Consider the following 19427-nt stretch of genomic DNA (forward strand, 5'->3'; position numbering starts at 1 on the left):
GGCAAGTCACTTAGCAGCCACAGGCCTCAGTTTCCTCATCTGTAAAATCAAAGGTTTGGACTCAATGACAGCCTTTCTAACATACTTTCTGGTTCTAAGCCCTAGGATGCTATGGGTCTATGATGAAAATGTGATTGACGGGGTTCACCCCAGGTGTTTGGAAGGAAGGATTGCTACATCTTTTGGTGCCACTATCAAAGATGGATGGATGAACACCCAGGCCAGGATTGCACCAAAGTATTAATTTTTCCTTCTGAATATCTTCCCAGGGTGCCTAGGCCAGAGCAGTTGGGGGAATTCCTGTCCATGCAACTGATATGAAGTGCACCTGAGGGTCTTAGATGGGGAGTGAGATGAGAAGGCTGCTTTACCTGAGCCCTGTGCTCTGGGATCCGAGGGTTAGACAGAGATGTGTGAGAGCCCTTATTTCCTTCAGGACGCCAGGGAGTTTTCTTAGAACAGCTTACACCTCCCTCTTACTCAATGTGCCTGGCCTGGTGCTCAGTGATTGGGTGACACTCCCCTGACTACAGCTTACTAAGTGACCCTGAGGCTCTTCCTTTCCTGCTCCTTCAATTTCTCTCTATAATGTCAGGGAATCAGGGGTGTGATGATCAGTATTTAACAACCTGTTCTCTCGGGAAAAAGACTTAGGTACGACACATTTTTAAGGCTAATATGTGTGATGAACATTTTCTCTATGGCCTTCTTAAATCTAGACAATCACCAAAACAAGCCAAATGAATTTCCGAGGTGTAATAAATACTTCCCAGCTCCAGCACACTTCTGGATGCCATTTGATCTGCTTTTTCGTCCCTCCTTTCATCCCTTCAATAAATATTTCTCAAGGACCTACTATGTGCCCTGCCCTGCTCAAGGTGCTAAAAAGGACTTGGAGTCGGGGGAGATACCTGTGATTGCATCAATATAGGGAACTCCCAGTATGGAGCACCCCTTCATCAATGAGGATTGGCCACTTAACAGTCACTTAGTGTCTCTGAGAACCACAGGAGGCCCTTTGCAGCATTATGGCAGGCATGCCCAGGTTTAGAGAGCCAGAATATATCTGGGGGAGAACTTGAAACACCTCTTCCTGAATCTACAGCCAACCCCCCCATGCATGACACCACCCTGCCTTTCCACATGAGGGATGTGGAGAGATAGAGTAGAAGCAGTGTAAACGTCCGTGGGTTGGGAGGTGGGAGGCAGCCAAAGCACCGGGTGACTAGGGGATAGGGGCCACGGTAGACTCATTCTTAACCTTTCTGGGTCACTTCATCTGAAATGCTTAAGTTAAAGCTTAAAATGGAGGAGTCAAATTAGCTGGTCTCAATGGTCTTATCTAGTTCTATGACCCTGTGTTCTAGAAAGACAGGGTCCCCACCCAGCTTAATAAAGACGGGGTCCCCAATCGGCTACTCAGCTACCAGGGATCTCGCCAACTCTAATCTCTGATGCTTCTCTGTTTGACTCCTCCTATGCACCTCACCTTATTCTTACTTCAGTATCATTATCTATCTACATGTCCTATCCCTTTCTCTCCTCCAAAAATCAGCAAAACATGGTTGTGTGCTATTTAAAAACAGGGAATGTGTTGCTTTTCACCTTTGCATTCCCATCAGAGGCACCGTGGTGCAGCGGTTAGAGCTCTGGCCTAAAAAGCAGGGAGAACCAGGTTCATATCCTACCTCTGATACCCAGAGCGAATCTGGTAACCTCCCTGACTGTTCCCCAGGCAATCAATCCTCTGTGACTCTAGGCTGCAGAGGAGATGGAAGGCTTGAAGGGGAATTGGCTATCATTCGCCTCCAGCCAGAAGTGATGGACTCAGAATCCAGAATGTTAGGTGTGTATGTGGATATTGGCCAATGTGGGAACTTTATTTTGCTGCACTATGAGTATTTGTTATACGGGATTTTAAAAAAATTATTCTGTCAGGGGCAGTGGGAGGGAGAGATGATAAATGCTTATGAAATAACATTTAAAAATAAACTTAAAAGATTATAAATTGCAGAAGGGAGGAGGGAGTACTCCCACCAGGAGGCTCCTACACAGCTGAAATCACAGGTCTGAGCCAGATCCTCCCCGATAATCCCTCCCCCTCCCGAAAAAAAAAACCCACTCAACCAACCAAACAACGAAATAACAGATAAAACAGCAGCCCCTAGCACATCTTAGGTCCTTAATGTTTGTTTCATTAAATCGAATATACAAGCAAATGCATAAGATCAGAACCATTTCTGCACTCACAAGATTTTTCATAATTAAAAGTAGGAAGGAGGTAAGCATTTATTGAGCACCTACTGTGTGCTAGCCACAAACGTTTCATTTCATCTTCACAACAACCCTGAGGGGAGATAAGTGCTCTTATTATCCCCATTTTGCAGTTGAGGAAATTGGGGCAGACAGAAGGTAAGTGTCTTGCCCAGGGTCACACAGCTACAAATCGACTAAGGCTGGATTTGAACTCAGGTCTTGTCAGATCGGCACCACCTAGCTGCCTTCAGAAGGGCTAATGTCAGTCTAGCAGGGGGTAGGTGAGTACATTTTTGCTAAAGAGGAGAGAGGGTAGTAGGAGTTGAGAAAAGGCACGGATTAGAGAAAGTATCTGGGAGAAATCTGATCAAACCTGTGAGAAAAGCACCAAGGTGGGAGTTTGGAATCCCCAGTTCAGGCCTTAGCACCATTGCTGGCATGATAGGAGCTTAATGAGTGTTTGTTGACTGACTCCACACCCAATCTTTCATCTTTATATCGCAGGATTCCTCCTCACATACTCTATGCTCCAAGCAAATTGGACTACCTCCCCATCCCCTATCTCCAACTCATTTTCTCCACCCATATTTTTAACATGAAAATTAGTCTCGAGCCATGTTTTTATGACCTGTTCCTTCAGATCTCACATACTAATCGTTTTATAATTCTGTGTAACTCTATGATAGTTTGAGAAACATCATAGTAAGGAGACTAGGAACTGACCCTGGGTCTAGAAGACCTAGGTTCAAATCCTACCTCAGATACTTTCTTCACCTAACCTCTCTTGCCTCGGTTTCCTGATCTGAAAAATGAAAGGTTGGACTCAGTGGCCTCCAAGTTCTCTTCTAGCTCTTCTTCTCTTCTAGCTTCTCTGCTCCTATGGTCTGGGTTTGTAACAGTACGCAGATGTGTTGTGTCTGAGAGCAGGGATTACCTCAAAAGAAATCAAGAGAGCCCAATTTATTTTAATAACAGTGCTTAAATTTTAAAAACCCACCCTGCCTCAGTCACCCTAGCCTCCTGGCCAAAGCCATGGGGGAGCTAGGCAGCAGGAAGGCCTCATCGGCCAGTCGGGACACAAGGCACCCGGTTAAGTGCGGGGGTGGGGGCGGGGTGGAGGGGGGATGCAAGACCTTCAAAAGCAGAAAGGGCCGGCAAGGCCCTTCCCACTGAGCCCTCATTTCTGACCCAAGGCATGTTCTGGTTTAAGGGGCTGCCTTTTCCATCCTGATTTTTTTCCTTCTCATGGTGCTGCTGGATTTTGCCCAATTCTGCTGAAAAGTGTTAAGCTCCAAGAGAGCCTCGACACTTAGCATTTAAATGAAGGCTCCTGCCAATATTGGGGGGGGGGCAGTGTGCCCTCTCTTCCCTGGAGGGCCTCAGTGTGGGAGGAGGGGTGGGACACGGAGGGCTTTCGGGAAGCCACCTTCCCAGAGAAGCCAGGAAAGCCTCTGCCAGGACTCTAATAGGGTCAGGACTTTTTTCCTCCCTTGCAGCTCTTGTCCGCTGGGCTCCATGACACCCTTGGCCGTATCACTTAATCTCTGAGCCCCTATTTTCTTGTCTGTAAAATCAGAGGGTGGGAGCAGATGATCTCTCCAGTCCCTTCCAGGGGAGATCTCTGGCACATTCATAGTTTCCTTTGCAGAGGAATTTGCTTTGGTGCCACTTTCTCCTAGATTGTCAGAAAGATGTTAACTAAATAAACAAACACCTCCATGCTTAGTTGTGATTGAATTCAGACAACTGAGTGTTCACACACAGTGCTACATCTCCCACCTCCACACTTTTGCACTGCCTGTGCCCATCCCCATGCCTGCCAGGTACTTCTTCCTCACCTCGATTTCATAGAATCTCTCCCTTCTTTAAAGATTCAGCTCATATTCCATCTTCTAGCTGCAGTCTTTCCTGATTCTCTCAACAGCAAGTGTGCCTCCCAAAAAAACCCAGAACTGTATTTAACCTTCATGTGTTTATTCTGTATGTTCTTAGACACCTACCATATTCTTTCCCAATACGTAGATTATACACAATTGGGAGTAGGGACTGTTTCGTTATGTTCTTTGTTTTTTTTTGATCCCTAGCGCTCATCACAATGTCTGACATAGCGGATGTTAATACGATACTAGCTGATCGATTTTTCTCATGCTTCACTCCTCTCCATGAACTCTGTGATCTAGTAACGCAGGCTCCCTTGCTGTCCCTTGTACAGGACACTCTTATCTCTTGACTCTAGGCATTTTCTCCGGCTGTCCTCCATGCTCACAATCCTCTCTCTCTTCATCTCCACCTCCCGGCTTCCCTGATTACTTTACATCTCCCTGAATTTCCACCTTCTCCAGGAAGCCTTTCCTGATTGATCCCTCTTAATGCTGGTGCCTTTCCTTTGTTGATTTTCTCCAATGAACCTGTTTATAACTTATAATTATAATATAATTATATAATTATATAATATAATTATAATAAATGTAATCCATACATAGCTGATTACCTGTTGTTTCCTCTAGTAGACTGGGAGCTCCTTGAAGGCAGAAACTATTTTTGCCCTTCCTTGGTTCTCCAGCACTTAGCACAGGGCTCGGCATGTAGTAAGTGCTTAATAAGTGCTGGTTTTCAGAATTTTAAAAAATGAATGTAAAAAACATTTCACATGTAATTAGGAAATATTTAATGAAAAATAAAAATATTGAAAAAAACAAATGCTTGTTGACTAAGATAAAAAAAATGATGCTCTCTGTCTTCAAGGAATTTGGGGGAAAGAGCAGGAAGAGAATGGGGTAAGAGACAGATATACAATTAACTGTCACACAGTAAGAATGTGATGATTGTCCAGAAGTGGCCTGAGTGGTTCAGGGTGGGAGGAATCATTTTAACTGGGAAGATGTGGATTTCATGGGAGAGAAAGCAGTAAGGCCTTAAAGGAAAAGTTTCATTGGGGAGAGATGGTTGGAACTGCGGTGCTTCTAAGCATAGGGGATGGCAGAGACAAATGCTCAGAGATGGGAGAGTGCAGGGAGAGGTCACAGAACTGTGAGCTGATGAAGACTGGTTGGAAATTCAAGTGGTTAAAAAGTGTGAGATTTGGCTAGAAAGGTAAGTGGGAACCAGTGGGAAGTCTTCCCATGGCAGCTTAATTCAATTCCATAAATATTCATGAGTCAGATTACCTTCCACCCACTCTGTATATATCTTAGATGGACCTAGTCGTTTTTCTCTTGTCTCCTCCATTAGAATGGGAGCTCACTGAGAGCCGGGATCGTTTAGCCTTTCTTAGTATCCTCTGTGGTTAGAACCATGCCTGACACATAGTAAGCGTTTAATAAATGATTGCTGATTTCATATTGATAGCTCGTATAGGTTCTTCATAACAAAAACAAGGTTCATGCCACTATCCCCATTTTACAGATGAGGCCAAGAGAGATTAGGTGCCTTGGCTGGACTTTCACAGTTTGTGAATCTCTGAGGAGGGATTTAAATCCCGGTCTTCATCACTCGTGGTGCATAGCTCTCATACCACATTGCTGCCTCCCATGAAGCCCCTGTGAGCATATATACTAGACACCTGGGTTAGAAAACCAGTCCCCTTCACATGGTAAAAACTTAATAAATATTTATTGATGGACCAAAAAAAAAAATAAACGCTGTCCCTGCCCTCAAGGAATTAATATCGACTAGGAGGAGGAGATTCATGTTTACAAATTAGTAAATTTGGAGTATGTAAAAATAATTTCAAGAGAGAGAGTGTGCTAATCGCTGTATTTTATCCCAATGGCATGGGGAAGTCATTGAAGGTTTTTTTGAGGGCAGTAACATAGCCAGACCTCTGTATCAGGAAGATTCTTTTGTTAGCTATGTGGAGGATGGAGCAGGGAGGGGAGGCAGGTTAGGAAGGGATCACATGGGCCAGGAGGGTAGTTGCAATGAGGATGGAAAGGAAGGGATGGATGTAAGAGGCATCGAAGAGGTAAAATTGTTTACAATTAAATTTTTTTTCAGTTGACAAAAATCTGCTTTTAGCAATCTCCCACCCCCAGCTCCACTGGGAAAAAAAAAACAGAACCTTTGTAGCAAACAGGCCAAATCATACCAAACATATCCCATATTGCCCATATTAAAAGAAAGTCTCATTTTACACTCCAAGTCCCTCATTTCTCTCTCCAAAAGTGGGTATTACGTCTTTACTGAGGAAGTAAAATGGATGAGAGTTGGTGACTAATTGGATGTAGAGGGTAAGAGGAGGGAAGAGCCTTTTTATTGTTATTCTTAGTTCCGATTTCTCTCCCTTCTACCTCTTCTCCATCACCCGTTGAGAAAGCAAGAAAAACAAAGCTCATAACAAATATGTATAAAACCCCAAATTTTCACATTAGTCATATTCCCTCCCAAATTACTCTTCAATCTGCATTCCGAGCACATCAAGGTGAGGGAGGAGGTGAACCTGTTTCTGTCTCCTTAGTCTGAGCTGTGGGAAGGCCCCAAGATCAATTTTTTTTCTTTTCATCTTGTCCTGGTTTAACTATCTGATTCCACCTTCTCTGCCCCAGCTGGGTGGCCAGGATGATGTCCTTAAATACAATGACCTTGGCTTGTCTGTGAGTTTAAAATATCTCTTTTAGGTCTTGCTCTGTCCTGGGCTGGCAGAAGGCAAACCTGTCCAGAAGGTTTGTACCAGAATGACAGAAGATTCAAGCCATCTACCTACCTACCTGAGAAGTCTGATAATTTGCCAGTGGCTACAGAGCTAGCATATATCTGACCTGAATGCCAAAGATAGCGTTCTCTTTCCTTTATGCCATACCTCCTTTTAATGTGGCAAATTCCGCTATTTGCACAGCTTTTCACATAGTGTCCCAGGTGCTGGGGGAGCTATAAGGGGCCTTTGTGACGGTTTGTAAAGGAAGGCAATCTCAGATGACTCTTGGAAAAGAAAGAAGGGAAAAAGACTGGAGTGGAAAACCCTGTGCCCTACTTGCTTCCATAACATTTCACCAAGAGTAAGGAGTTAGTTAAAGATTTCCCCCTCCCTCCAGGCATTGAAACTTGAACAAATTCATAACAACACAAATAAAAACTGCAAGAAGAAACAATTCAGGTCTTGAGGGTACTGAGCAAATAATAAAGATACTTGAGAGATCATAGCTCCCCACTTATACCAGTGTTGGACAGGGTGGAGGCCAGAGGATCTTTGAGAATGGCATAACGAAGAGGAACTTTCAGTCATCCAGAGACTTAGGGAAAGCCCCTAGGAATGAAGGTGGGATCACAGAGGGTAGAATCCTAGATCCTAGAGTTTGGAAGGGATCTGGGAGATGGCCAATGAGGAATGATATACAGAAGAGAATCCTAAACATTAACTATCTCTGAATCTCAATTTTCTCTTCCATAAAAGAGAGAATAATGAATGACACCTGTAGTACTTCATGGTATTATTGTGAGGACCAAATGAGTTAATGCATGTAAAGTGCTTTGCAAACTTGAAATCACTATATAAATGTCAGTTGCTGTTATCTAATCCAATTCCTCCATTATACACATGGGGAAACTGAGGGCCAGAAAAAGGACTTTTCAAGATCATGGAGCTGGGTAGTAGCAGAGCCAAGACTGGCACCAATGTCCCTAGAATCCCAATTCCACCAATGCCCTTTGCTTTAAGTTTCTCAAGCCTTGGTCACATCTCTGGGCATCCCAGAGAAATAGCTGGGTGGGAAGTGGAAAACCAGATGTACGAGGTTCACCTTGCTGGCCAATACCAGGATTCTTCAAGCGCCAGACATGGACAAGAAGTTGTATATTACCACTGTGAGGGTTGGCAGACAGCATGTCCCCTCACCCACCAAGGACTGGCACCTTTGGAGTTTGTTTTCTGTGAGCTTGGCACCATCTTACCTGCTAAAAGTGCTCGCTGGTGATATCCACCCGCTCCCTCCTCCCTCCCTGAGCCTTTCAGGCAGGGCTACAAGTCAGGCAGAAGTTGGAACTGCCAGTTTGCTAAGTGCTCCTGGGTTGCATTGATAAAAGGAACAGACAGTGCCTTCATTAAGATGTTCACAAAGGCTGAAGTTGGTCAAGCCTCTCTCCCTAGTAAAAGAGGAGACCGCCCACAATCGTTCCCTGGTTTTTTGTTCTTTTGGCTTTTTTTTTTTCCAAGAAGAGCTAACAGGCAGAGCCAAGTAATCAGAAGCAAGAGAACTTACACAATGGAGAATAATTGAAAAGAAAACAACCTTGAAAGCCATCCAAACTTTGATTGGTGCAGTGACTCCTCTTTGCTTCTGAGAGGGCTGCTGGGGAAACAGACCTCCCTCCTTTCCTTTCTCAGAAAGGTGGCAGTCTATGGGTGTGGAATGAGGCGTAGGTGATGAGATGTGCCCAATGTGTTAGTAACTCTGCTTTATAATACTTGGGTTCTTTTGGGTGGGAGGGAGGGGAAAGTCATAAAGAGATGTAAAAAGATAGCATTAATACGATAGTTATTCGGTTCCCAGATTTCAGGCTAAATGGCATTGGCTTTTGAGAGTTGTAAAGATTCCTTACCTGCTGTCCCAAATTGCAAAACTTAATTCAGATCGCAGCTTGAGGCGAAGAGCAATTAAAATACAAGTCAGCAGAAGGCATCTGCATGCCGATCACTCAAAATTAGGCCAGGAGAGCAGGGGGAAGGGGATTTTTTTTTCAAAACATCGTCTAATGAGCACTTGCTTTCCCATCTCTTTCTTTTCCTCCTTCTTTTTGAATCCAAACATTTGGATTGGGACAGATGAGCCTCCTAGTCACCTTTCTGTCTGGCTGTGTCAGTGTCAAAGGGAGACAAGCATGGCCCCCTCCCCAGCAGGGCAGGGGCCAGGAGCTCGTAGCCAGGGCCCTTCTCAAACGGTCATTCTTCCCAGCCTGGTGGAGGGGGAGAGAAACCTTGGGTCGCTCCCGGCAGACTCGGAAGGCAGGGGAATTCCTGCTGCCGTGTCACTCGGAATGCTCCCAGGGGACAGGCTTGGGGTGATCCCGCTGTCCCCCTGGGTTTTGTGTGTGTGCAGGAGGGGGAAAAGAAAGAAAGGTCTGGTGAAATTGGAAGGGTTTAATTAAGTGCCCTCCACTGGTTTTCTATTTGAGCAATTACTTGGTGGGCCACCTTGTAATCCCAAGCACTCAAACTGCCAGGCTCCATGTCCAGCTGACATTATTCTGAGCCTCTTTCTAATCTGATTGAGATGGAAATGATCTCCTGGGAGGGGGGAGACAGAGAGTGGGAAATACACTCACTTAGCACAGGAGTGTGACCTCAGGAAGTGTCCTGGACAAGAAGGTCCCCTTTCCTTCTGCTTGAAAAATGGGAGAGGCTCCTGTGACATCCTATACAGTAGAAGCTCAGATTGAGATCTGGGAGAAAAGAGCGTTCTGACTGAGAAAGCCCCAACATCACCCAGTTCCTGAGTGACTGAACCTTCCTTACCTTACTCTCCTTGTTTTCTTAACATTAGCATGTGAGGAGAAAATGTGCATGGGACAGAGCAGGGGTTCCTAAACCTTCTTTGTGTCATGGAACCCTTTGTCAGTCGGTGAAGCCTATGGACTCCTCAGAATGTTTTTAAACCCATAAGATTATAAAAGAAATCCATTAAATTGAAATAGTTTTCAAAATATTAAAAACAAACAAACAAGTTTAAGGACCCTAGGCTAAGGGCCTCTGGGTTAGAAGGTGAGTCTCAGATTTAGGAAGATTGGGTTCAAGTCTTGCCTTTGACACCAGGACAGAAAAAGATCATTGGCTCTGGAGTCAGAGGACCTGGGTTGAAATCGCTCCTTTAATGCTTTCCATCTGTGTGACCTTGGGTAAATCAAAACCTCTCTGGGCTTCAGTTCTTTTATCTATACAATGAGAGAGTGGGACTGGATGGTCTGAGTTTCTCTTCCAGCTCCAGAACTATGAGTATGAGCTAACATATTGGCTATGTGACCATAGGTAAATTACTTAACCTCTCAGGGCCCTACATAACTCTTTAATACTTTAAAATCACACAGGAGTTGGCTATCTGTGTCTGTGAAGGGAAATGCGTTTTGTAATTCCCCCTCAGTGCCTAGCATAGGGCTGAGCATACAACGAATGCTTCAACATCAATATTTGCTATTTGACCAGAAAGATAAAGGGAAGAAATCAGCTGGGAAGGTTAGAAGGAAATTAGGTCAGAGGTTGTGTCTTCTCACCCCCTTCTCTCCATCCCTCCCTCCTGGGTCTGGCTCCTAGCAGAATGGTGCATCTCCTCTAAAGAAAGATGCCCTGGGTGTAATGAAAACTCGAAGCCTAGAGAAGAAAGGATCAGAAAATACAACTGCATCTAAATCCCCTCTGGGGACCTGTGTGGAGGGGAGGGTGAGGTACTGGGGGGGTGGCAGGTACATGCCCCAATTATATGGAGGAGCTATCTGTATCTGTGAAGGGAAGTTCCCGCTAAATCAATGAAATCACACATCCATACCCTATTAACCTTCCCCCAAATATGGAAAGGACAACGCACTCACATGGAATATTTTCCCAAAGGAAGATGCTCAAAAGCAGTTGAGAGGGATGTCTATGATTTTCATTGAAATGGAAGCCTGCTGAAGAGTTTGGACTTTTCTTATCTATACTTCATTTCAAACATGCTTGTAAATTCCAGACCCGGACCCAGTGATCCAGCAGAAACTCTTGACTTCTGGGAATGAGTGCTATGAGCAGTTCCTTAGAGATGTCCCATGAAATCTAAGGCAGGTAAGGAAACAGACTAAAGTTAACGTTTCCACCTCCAAGCATCATCTCAGACCTTTTCCCAATGGTCAACACTAACACTAAGACTGGATAAAAAAGACACTTCCTGACTGGTCTGCCATCTACCTTATTTCGAGTCAGTGGGAATACCACTATAGCAGAAAAAAAAAATCTCAGCTTCAACATTTCTTCCCCCACATATACAATGAAAACGAGGTTGTCATTTAGGGTGATGAGTCCCACTACCCCCACAAGGATGGAAAAGTTTCTACAAGAAGTGGGGTTCAAGGTTGGGAAGACAAGAGGACTCTTCCCGGGGACAAAGACCTCTACCTGTCCAAAGTTCTGAGCAGGCAACCAGGTCACTTACCAGGTGTGGCTGAGCTGGAGGACACAAGTGAAAAGGAATATACAAGCTGGGGGCTCCATGAGAAGCAGTCACAGGATGAAGACTCGCAATCCAGGGAGCAGAGAGGAGCTCCTCGGTGAGAGTTGGATGGAATTTTCCCCCAACCCCAACTTTCTTGGTGGGTAAATGAACCCAAGTAGAGAGTGAAGGGGAAATGAAATGGAGTGGTCAAACTTCCTAAGAAGAGATTATCTACTTAATTAAAGTTTTTTTTCCCTAAGCCCTTCAGCCAATCAGAATTCAAGTGCCAGAGAGAGATTGGGTTGATCAAAAGAACACCCCAGGATCCTCCCAGACAAATGCAGAAGGGGACACGGAACAAGAGGACAAAGAGGGACACAGGAAAGAAGACAAAGAGAGAAAAGGGAGAAAAAGAGACACAGCAAACCCCCTCCACATAATCGGGGCATGTACCCGCCCCCCCAGTGCCTTACCCTCCCCTCCCCACAGGTCCCCAGAGGGGATTTAGATGCAGTTGTATTTTCTGATCCTTTCTCCTCTAGGCTTTGAGTTTTCGTTACACCCAGGGCATCTTTCTTTAGAGAAAATGCACCATTCTGCTAGGAGCCAGACCCAGAAGGGAGGGATGGAGAGAAGGGGGTGAGAAGACACAACCTCTGACCTAATTTCCTTCTAACCTTCCCAGCTGATTTCTTCCCTTTATCTTTCTGGTCAAATAGCAAATATTGATGTTGAAGCATTCGATGTATGCTCAGCCCTATGCTTGGCATTGTGGGGGAATTACAAAAGACATGCATTTCAATTTAATTCAAATCAACAAGCACTTCTTAAGTGTCTGCTATATGCCAAACATTGTGCTTGGTGCTAGGGACGTAAAGATAAAAATGTCAGCCTCAAGGAATGTCTTTCAAAAGCGTCCTCAAGGGGCCTACATTCTACAGGAGGTGAGGACTCTGCACTTGAGGACATTATTGGAGCCTGTTAGTTCCTAGACAGGAAATGACAAATCCTATGAAATAACATCTAATTTGGTGCTACTGTAACCAGCACCCCAGTCTCTGAACTTACATGAACAAAGTCAATCTTGGGGATAATCACCCCCAAATCATATCTCTTTGGTGTGTTTAACCGCTACTCAGAGGTCCCTCTGGGAAATCTGACTACAGCTCAAAGACAGCTTGTATCTTTGTCCCCAGAGATGTGAGTTTTTAAAGGGGTCCCCAGATTCCAGGAAAACATTTAGGGTAATAATGCAGATTGGGTATGAGACAGTCTATTTCACCTCACAGAAAGTGAAGGAAATATATAAAGGACTCAAAAAACTTTTTAACCAAATCTGAGGTTTTATCAGGGTAGGGAGCTCTTAGTTGAGGAACTTACATACTTATAATGTATAGCCTTAGAGAGTTATTTGGGAACACTGAGAGATCGAGTAATTTGCCCAGGTTCACACAGCCAGGATGCTAGAGTCAAAACTCAAACCTAGACTTCCTGGTTTCAAGGCTAGTTCTCTAACCCTTCTGCCTCTCAGTCCATAAATAATATAATTACACTCTCTCTGGTGAATCTCATCCTTTACCCAGAATCCTATGCAGTTCTTTAAACTTATAGCACTACCCTACAGTTTGAACTACTGTATGAACTAGGTGTTGTTAGAGGCAGGACCCTCCCATTGGATCCATAGGATATGAAAAACTTCTAGTTAACAGATGAAGGCAAAATCTAGATCCTCTGCTCTTAGTTTTTTACTTTTCCTCTGGCTACAAGGTCATGTGTTTTATCTTCTCCCTAAAAAGGCTGATGATGCCCAGGAGCTCCCTTCCTCTTTCAAGCTGAGTTAAGTCAACAAGCATGTATTAAGTGCCTACTGTGTGCCAGGCGCTGAAGATACAAAGAAAGGCAAAAAATCATTCCTTGATCTTAGGGAACTCAGAATTTAATGGGAGCAGGAGGGAAGACAATATACAAACAACTCTGAACAAAGAAGATACAGACAGTATAAATCAGAGATAGTCTCAGGGAGGCAGCACTAACATTAAGGGCAACCAGGAAGTCTTTTAAAAGGCAGGATTTCAACTGGAACATGAAGGAAGCCAGAAGATGAGAAGGGAGATGGGAGAAAGCCAGTCAAAATGCCTAGAGTCAGGAGAGGAAGTATCTTGTGCTAGGACCAGAGAGGAGGCCTGGGTTACTGTATCACAGAGTGTATGGACAGAGTGAGTTTGTAAGAACACTGAAAAGGCAGGAAGGGTCCAGGTTAAAAGGACATTTAAAAGCCAATCTCAAGATTTTATATTTGATCCTAGATGTACTAGAGAGCCTTCTAGAGAATGGCGAACCTCTCTATATGCCCAAGCGATCCCATTCTGTCCAGTCTTCTCCAGCAGACAGTCCTCTTTCATTTCTCTTCTCTCACTAATCTTCAATCTCTCCCTATCTACTGGAAGCTTCCCTACGGCCTACAAACCTGCTCACCCCTCCTCCATCCTCAAAAAACCTTCACTTGATCATCTACCCCACTATCTCTAGTCCCACATCTCTCCTCCCTTTCATTGCCAAATTCCTTGAGATCATCAGCCATCAGTGGCTCTGCTTCCTTTCCTCTTGCTCTTTTCTTAACTCTCTCTTCAGTCTGGCTTCCAATCATCCTTTCAATTATTCTGCTGAAAATGCTCTTTCCAAAGTTACTCACAATTTCTTAATTGCCTCATCTAACGCCTTTTCTCAATTTTCAGCCTTCTTGACCTCTCTCTAGCTTTTGATATTATCACCCTTTTCTCCTTGATACTCTCTTTTTCTGAGGTTTCCATGACACTAATCTGGTTCTCCTCCTACCTATTTGACCATTCCTTCTTACTCTGCTTTGCTAGATCTTTATCACAGTCACATTTGCTAATTATGGGTGTCCCACAGGTCTCTGTCCTGGATTTCCTGGATATTCTACATTTACTTATCTCTCCCAATCCCCTAATAGAATATAAAGTCCTTAAGGGCAGGAACTATTATTTTTGTATCCTCAGTGCATGGCACATAGTAGGTGCTTAATAAATTCTTGTAGATTGATTGATTGTTGAGATGTATGTTGCACAATGGGCCCACCTGACTCAGTCTACCCCTGCTGCTCCTGTCATGAAGCTATAGGTGCCCACCTCCTCCCTAGACCAACAGGACTGCTACAGCAAACACTGAGGCTGGGAGACTGGTAGCTGAGACAGGGAGCAACACCAGATAGAGAACATCTTACTTGCCTTCAACAAGGGAGCTTCTCCCATCTCTTGTTACTCTGATTGGACTCATAACCTAGTGGTTAGAATAAAGTCCTGTTTCATATTCTCTCCTTTTCTATGATATTGAATCCCAAACTATAGAAAACCCCTTTCTTCAACTCATGTGACCTATTTTCTCATTTCCATACACCTTGACTTTATCTCCATCTCCATGTTGCATTCCAGACCTGTCTGTCTCTACTACTGTGTCCCCTGTAACTCCCATTCTTTTTCAAAAAATATTTTATTCATTTTAATCAGTCAGGATTTGTCTTCTAACCCTCCCAACCCCAACCCTAACTTCCGAATGAGAATTCCAGAAAAACAAAACCCATCACAAACATGTATATTCAATCAAAGCAAATTTCTACATTGGCCATGTCAAAAAAAATTGTTTCATTTTGTACTTTGAGTCCTTTACCTCTCTATCATGAAGTGAGTAGTATGTTTCATCATTAGTCTTCTGGAATTGTAGTTGGTCATTATACTGATAAGATATCAATATATAGTATTCTATTACATTCATATACCATAACTTGTTCATCTATTCCCCAATTCATGGGGACTCCTTCAGATTCCTATTCTTTGCCGCCTCAAAAAGAGCTATACATATTTTGCGTACCTTAGAGTTTACTTTAATCACTCCCTTAATTTATACCCCCTCAAATTCTCCCTTCCTTCTCCACCTCATTTTCTTGTTTAGTGAAATGTATTTCAGTCAGCAGCTTTGTGTATGTGTGTGTGTATGTGTGTGTGTATTCTTTCTTTTGACCAGTTCAAATGAGAGTGAGATTCAAGTGTTAGTTGCCCACTGACTTTGTTTATGTAGATATATACTCGTACACCCTCCATATTTGAGATGGTTCTCCTTAACCTTCCTTTTCCTTCCTCTCCAAACAGCGTATTCTTTCCTTCTCTTTCCACTTTTTTCTTAAGATTGTTAATACATAACAGAACCACTCCCAGGCCTTGTCCAGTTGGATTCTCTCCATGAATCCTGATAATGATGGGGCTCAGAGAAGATCCATGTATCATCTTCCCAGATTTGAATGTAAGCAATTTATCCATGTTTAGTCCTTTATCATTGGTCATTCATTTTTACCTTTTTATGTTTCTTTTCACTTCCGTGTTTGAACTTTGAATTTTCTCTGTAGCTCTGGTTTTTTCATCAGGAATGCTTGGAAGTCCTCTATATCATTAAAGATCCATTTTTCTCTTTTTTGCAATTATATTTCATTTTTCTCAGTAAGATATTCTTGGCCCTTAGCTCAAATTCTTTGCCTTCTGGAATATCATATTCTAAGTTCTCTGCTCCTGTAAAGTGGTAGCTGCTAAATTGTAGTGTGATCTTGACTGTAGCTCCTTGATACTTGCAATCTTTTTTTCTGGCTTCTTGCAGTATTTTTTTTCTTTGACCTAAAAGCTCTGGATTTTGGCTGTGATGTTCCTGAGACTTTTCATTTTGGGTTTCTTTAAGGAGGTGATTGGTGGATTCTTTCTATTTCCACTTTGCCCTCTGGTTCTAAGAGACCTAGGCAATTTTCTTTCTTTTTTTCTCTTTTTTTCAAGATATAAAAAGTTGTAGCTCTTCCCTTCCACCGTGGCTCTGAGGTCAAAATGAAGTTCAATCCCTTCGTGACCTCTGACCAAAGCAAGCCACAAGAGGCATTTCAATGACCCTTCCCACATATGGAGGAAAATCATGTCTTCTCCTCTTTCTAAGGAGCTGAGACAGAAGTACAATGCCCATTCAAAAAGATGATGAAGTCCAGGTTGTTTGAGGACACTACAAAGAACAGCAAGTTGGCAAGGTGGTCCAGGTTTACAGAAAGAAATATGTGATCTACATTGACCATGTGCAGTGGGAGAAGGCTAATGGTACAACTGTCCATGTGGGCATTCATCCCAGCAAGGTGGTAATCACAAGGGTAAAGCTGGACAAAGATCGCAAAAAGATCCTTGAGCAAAAAGCCAAATCTCTCCACGTAGGAAAGGAAAAGGGCAAATACAAGGAAGAAACTATTGAGAAAATGCAAGAGTAAAAATTATATGGTTGTAATTAAATTTCTAGAATGAAAAAAAGTTGGAAGGTTTATTGTATTCTTTTTTAAAATATATTTTTAATAAATATTTCCTAATTACACGTAAAAATTTTTAACATTCTTTTTTTAAAAAATTGAGTTCCAAATTAATTCTTGAGAAGGCAAGTAATTTCGTATCATTTATACATGCGAAGTCATGCAAAACATATTTCCATACTAACTATGCTGCAAAAGAAAACAGACAAAAAAGGCAAGAAAACATAGAAAAAAAATGAAGTATGTTTGAATTTGCATTCAGAGTTCATTAGTTTTCTCTCTGGAGGAAGATATCATTTTTTGTCATGAGTCCTTTGGAATTGTCTTGGATCATTGTCTTGATTAGAGCAGCCGAGTTTTTCACAGTTGATCATCTTCAAAATACTGCTGTTCCTGTGTACAATGTTCTGTTCTGCTCACTTTGCTTTGCGTTAGTTCATATAAGTCTTCTCATGATTTTTGGAAACCATCCTGCTCATCATTATGGCACAATAGTATTCGATCACAATCATACACTACAATTTGTTCAGCCATCCCCTAAGTGATGGACATCCCCTCAGTTTCCAATCCTTGGCAACCACAAAAAGAATTGCTATGTTGCCCCCAAAAAGTGCAAAAAAAGAAATGAGGTCATTGAATTGTCTTTAAAAATATATATAAAAAGAACAGAAAGGAGTTCAGAAGAAAACAGATATTAAGATTGGGTATGAGGAGTCCACACAGGCTACAACTGTAGAAAGGAACCGATAGATGTCAGAGAAAGGACCAGTTGTCTTAATATAACCTTCTCCCCTCAAGGCAACATTCTTTGTGGTAGTATTGAGCTAAGCAATCTTCTTTCTCACTATTCTGTGTTATATTGCTATGAGTCTAGATCTTTTACAAAAAAGTACTTTGTCAAAAATAAAAATAATAAAGATCTATGAAGCTAGCTATATTTTTTGTACAAATGGATCTTTCCCCGTTTCTTTCATCTCTTTGACCTAGAAGTGGTATTGCTAGGTCAAAGGGTATGCACAATTTTATAGCCCTTTGGGCATAGCTCCATATTGTTGTCCAGGATGGTTGGACCAGTTCATGTCCACCAACAGTGCATTGGTGTCCCAATTTTTCCACATTCCCTCCAGCATTTGTCATTTTCCTTTCTTTTTTGTCATTTTCCTTTTCTGTCACATTAGCCAATATGAGACACGTAAAGTGGAACCTCAGAGTTGTTTTAATTTGCATTTCTCTACTTAGTAGTGATTTAGAGCATTTTTTCGTATGACCATTGATAGCTTTGAATTCTTCTGAAAAATTGCCTGTTCATGTCCTTTGACCAGGTATCAGCAGGAGAATAGTTCTTATTTTTATAAATTTAATTCAGTTCCTTATATATTTGAGAGATGAAACCTTTATCAGAGGAACACACCCCCAGGTTCATGTTTTCCTTCTAATTTTGGCTGTATTAGTTTTGTTTATGCAAAAGATTTTTAATTTTACATAATCAAAATTATACATTTTACTTCCCATGATCGCTATCTCTTGTTTGGTCATAAAATTCTTTCCTTACTCATAGATCTGACAGGTACATTTTCCATGCTCCCTTAATTTACTTATCATATCTCCCTTTATCTCTGAGTCATGTATCCATTTTGACTTTATCTTGATATATGGTGTGTGTGGGTGTGTGTGTGTGTGTGTGTGTGTTGGTCTATGCCTACTATCTTCCAAAGTGCTTTTCAATTTTCCCAGCAATTTTTGTTGAATGGTGACTTCTTACCCCAAAAATGTAGATCTTTGGGTTAATCAAACAGAAAATTACTATGGTCGTTTCTTATTATATTTTGTAGTGCCTAATCTATTCCACTGATCCACCACACTGTTTCTTAGCCAGTACCAGATTTGTTTTGATGAATACCACTGTAATATAGTTTGAAATCTGGTACTGCTAAGGCCTCCTTCCTTCACATTTTTTTTCACCGATTCCCTTCATATTCTTTTTTTTTCCACAGAGGGGAGGGCAGGGCAATTGGGTTAAGCTACTTGCCCAAGGTCACTCAGCTAGTAAGTGTGTCAAGTGTCTGAGGCCAGATTAGAACTCAAGTCCTCCTGACTCCAGGGCTGGTGCTCTACTCACTGTGCCACCTAGCTGCCCCTTCCCTTCATATTCTTGACCTTTTTTCTCCCAGATGAATTTAGTTATGATTTTCCTAGTTCTATAAAATAATTCTTTGGAGTTTGATTGTAAATGTAATGTAATTTAGGTAGAATTATCATTTTTTATTATATTGGCTCAGCCTTCCCATGAGCAATTCATGTTTCTCCAATTATTTAGATCTGTCTTTATTTGTGTGAAAAGTGTTTTATAATTATGTTCATATAGTCCCAGGGTTTGTCTTGGCAGGTAGACTCTTAAGTGTTTTATATTGCCTGCAGTTATTTTTTTGTAAATAGTACTTTATTTTTTCCAATCACATGTAAAAATAGTTTTTAATATTTATTTTTGTAAAATTTTGTGTTCTAAATTTTTCTCCATTCCCTTTCCCTCCATCCTCCCCAAGATGACGAGCAATCTGATATAGGTTATATGTGTGCAATCATGTCAAACATATTTCCACATTAGTCATGTTATGAAAGAAAAAATAGAACAAAAGGGAAAAACTTCAAAAAAATTTAAAAAACCAAGAAAAGTGAAAATAGTATCTTTGATCTGCATTCAAACTTCATAGATCTTT

The 19427-nt window shown here is 42.2% G+C and overlaps 1 protein-coding gene across 1 annotated transcript in view; it reads right to left on the minus strand.

The window, feature by feature from the left end:
• Positions 1 to 11431, minus strand: part of WNT8B (Wnt family member 8B) — a gene marked incomplete at its 5' end in the record, with an annotated part of 31043 nt that extends 19612 nt beyond the window's left edge. Inside the window, one exon of the mRNA XM_036736479.1 lies at positions 11367 to 11431. Within this exon, the coding sequence (XP_036592374.1) occupies positions 11367 to 11431 (65 nt within the window). The remainder of the gene's footprint in view (positions 1 to 11366) is intronic.
• Positions 11432 to 19427: the final 7996 nt, after the last annotated feature.

This window comes from Trichosurus vulpecula, chromosome 8 (genome assembly GCF_011100635.1).
Source record: "Trichosurus vulpecula isolate mTriVul1 chromosome 8, mTriVul1.pri, whole genome shotgun sequence".
Classification (NCBI taxonomy): domain Eukaryota; kingdom Metazoa; phylum Chordata; class Mammalia; order Diprotodontia; family Phalangeridae; genus Trichosurus; species Trichosurus vulpecula.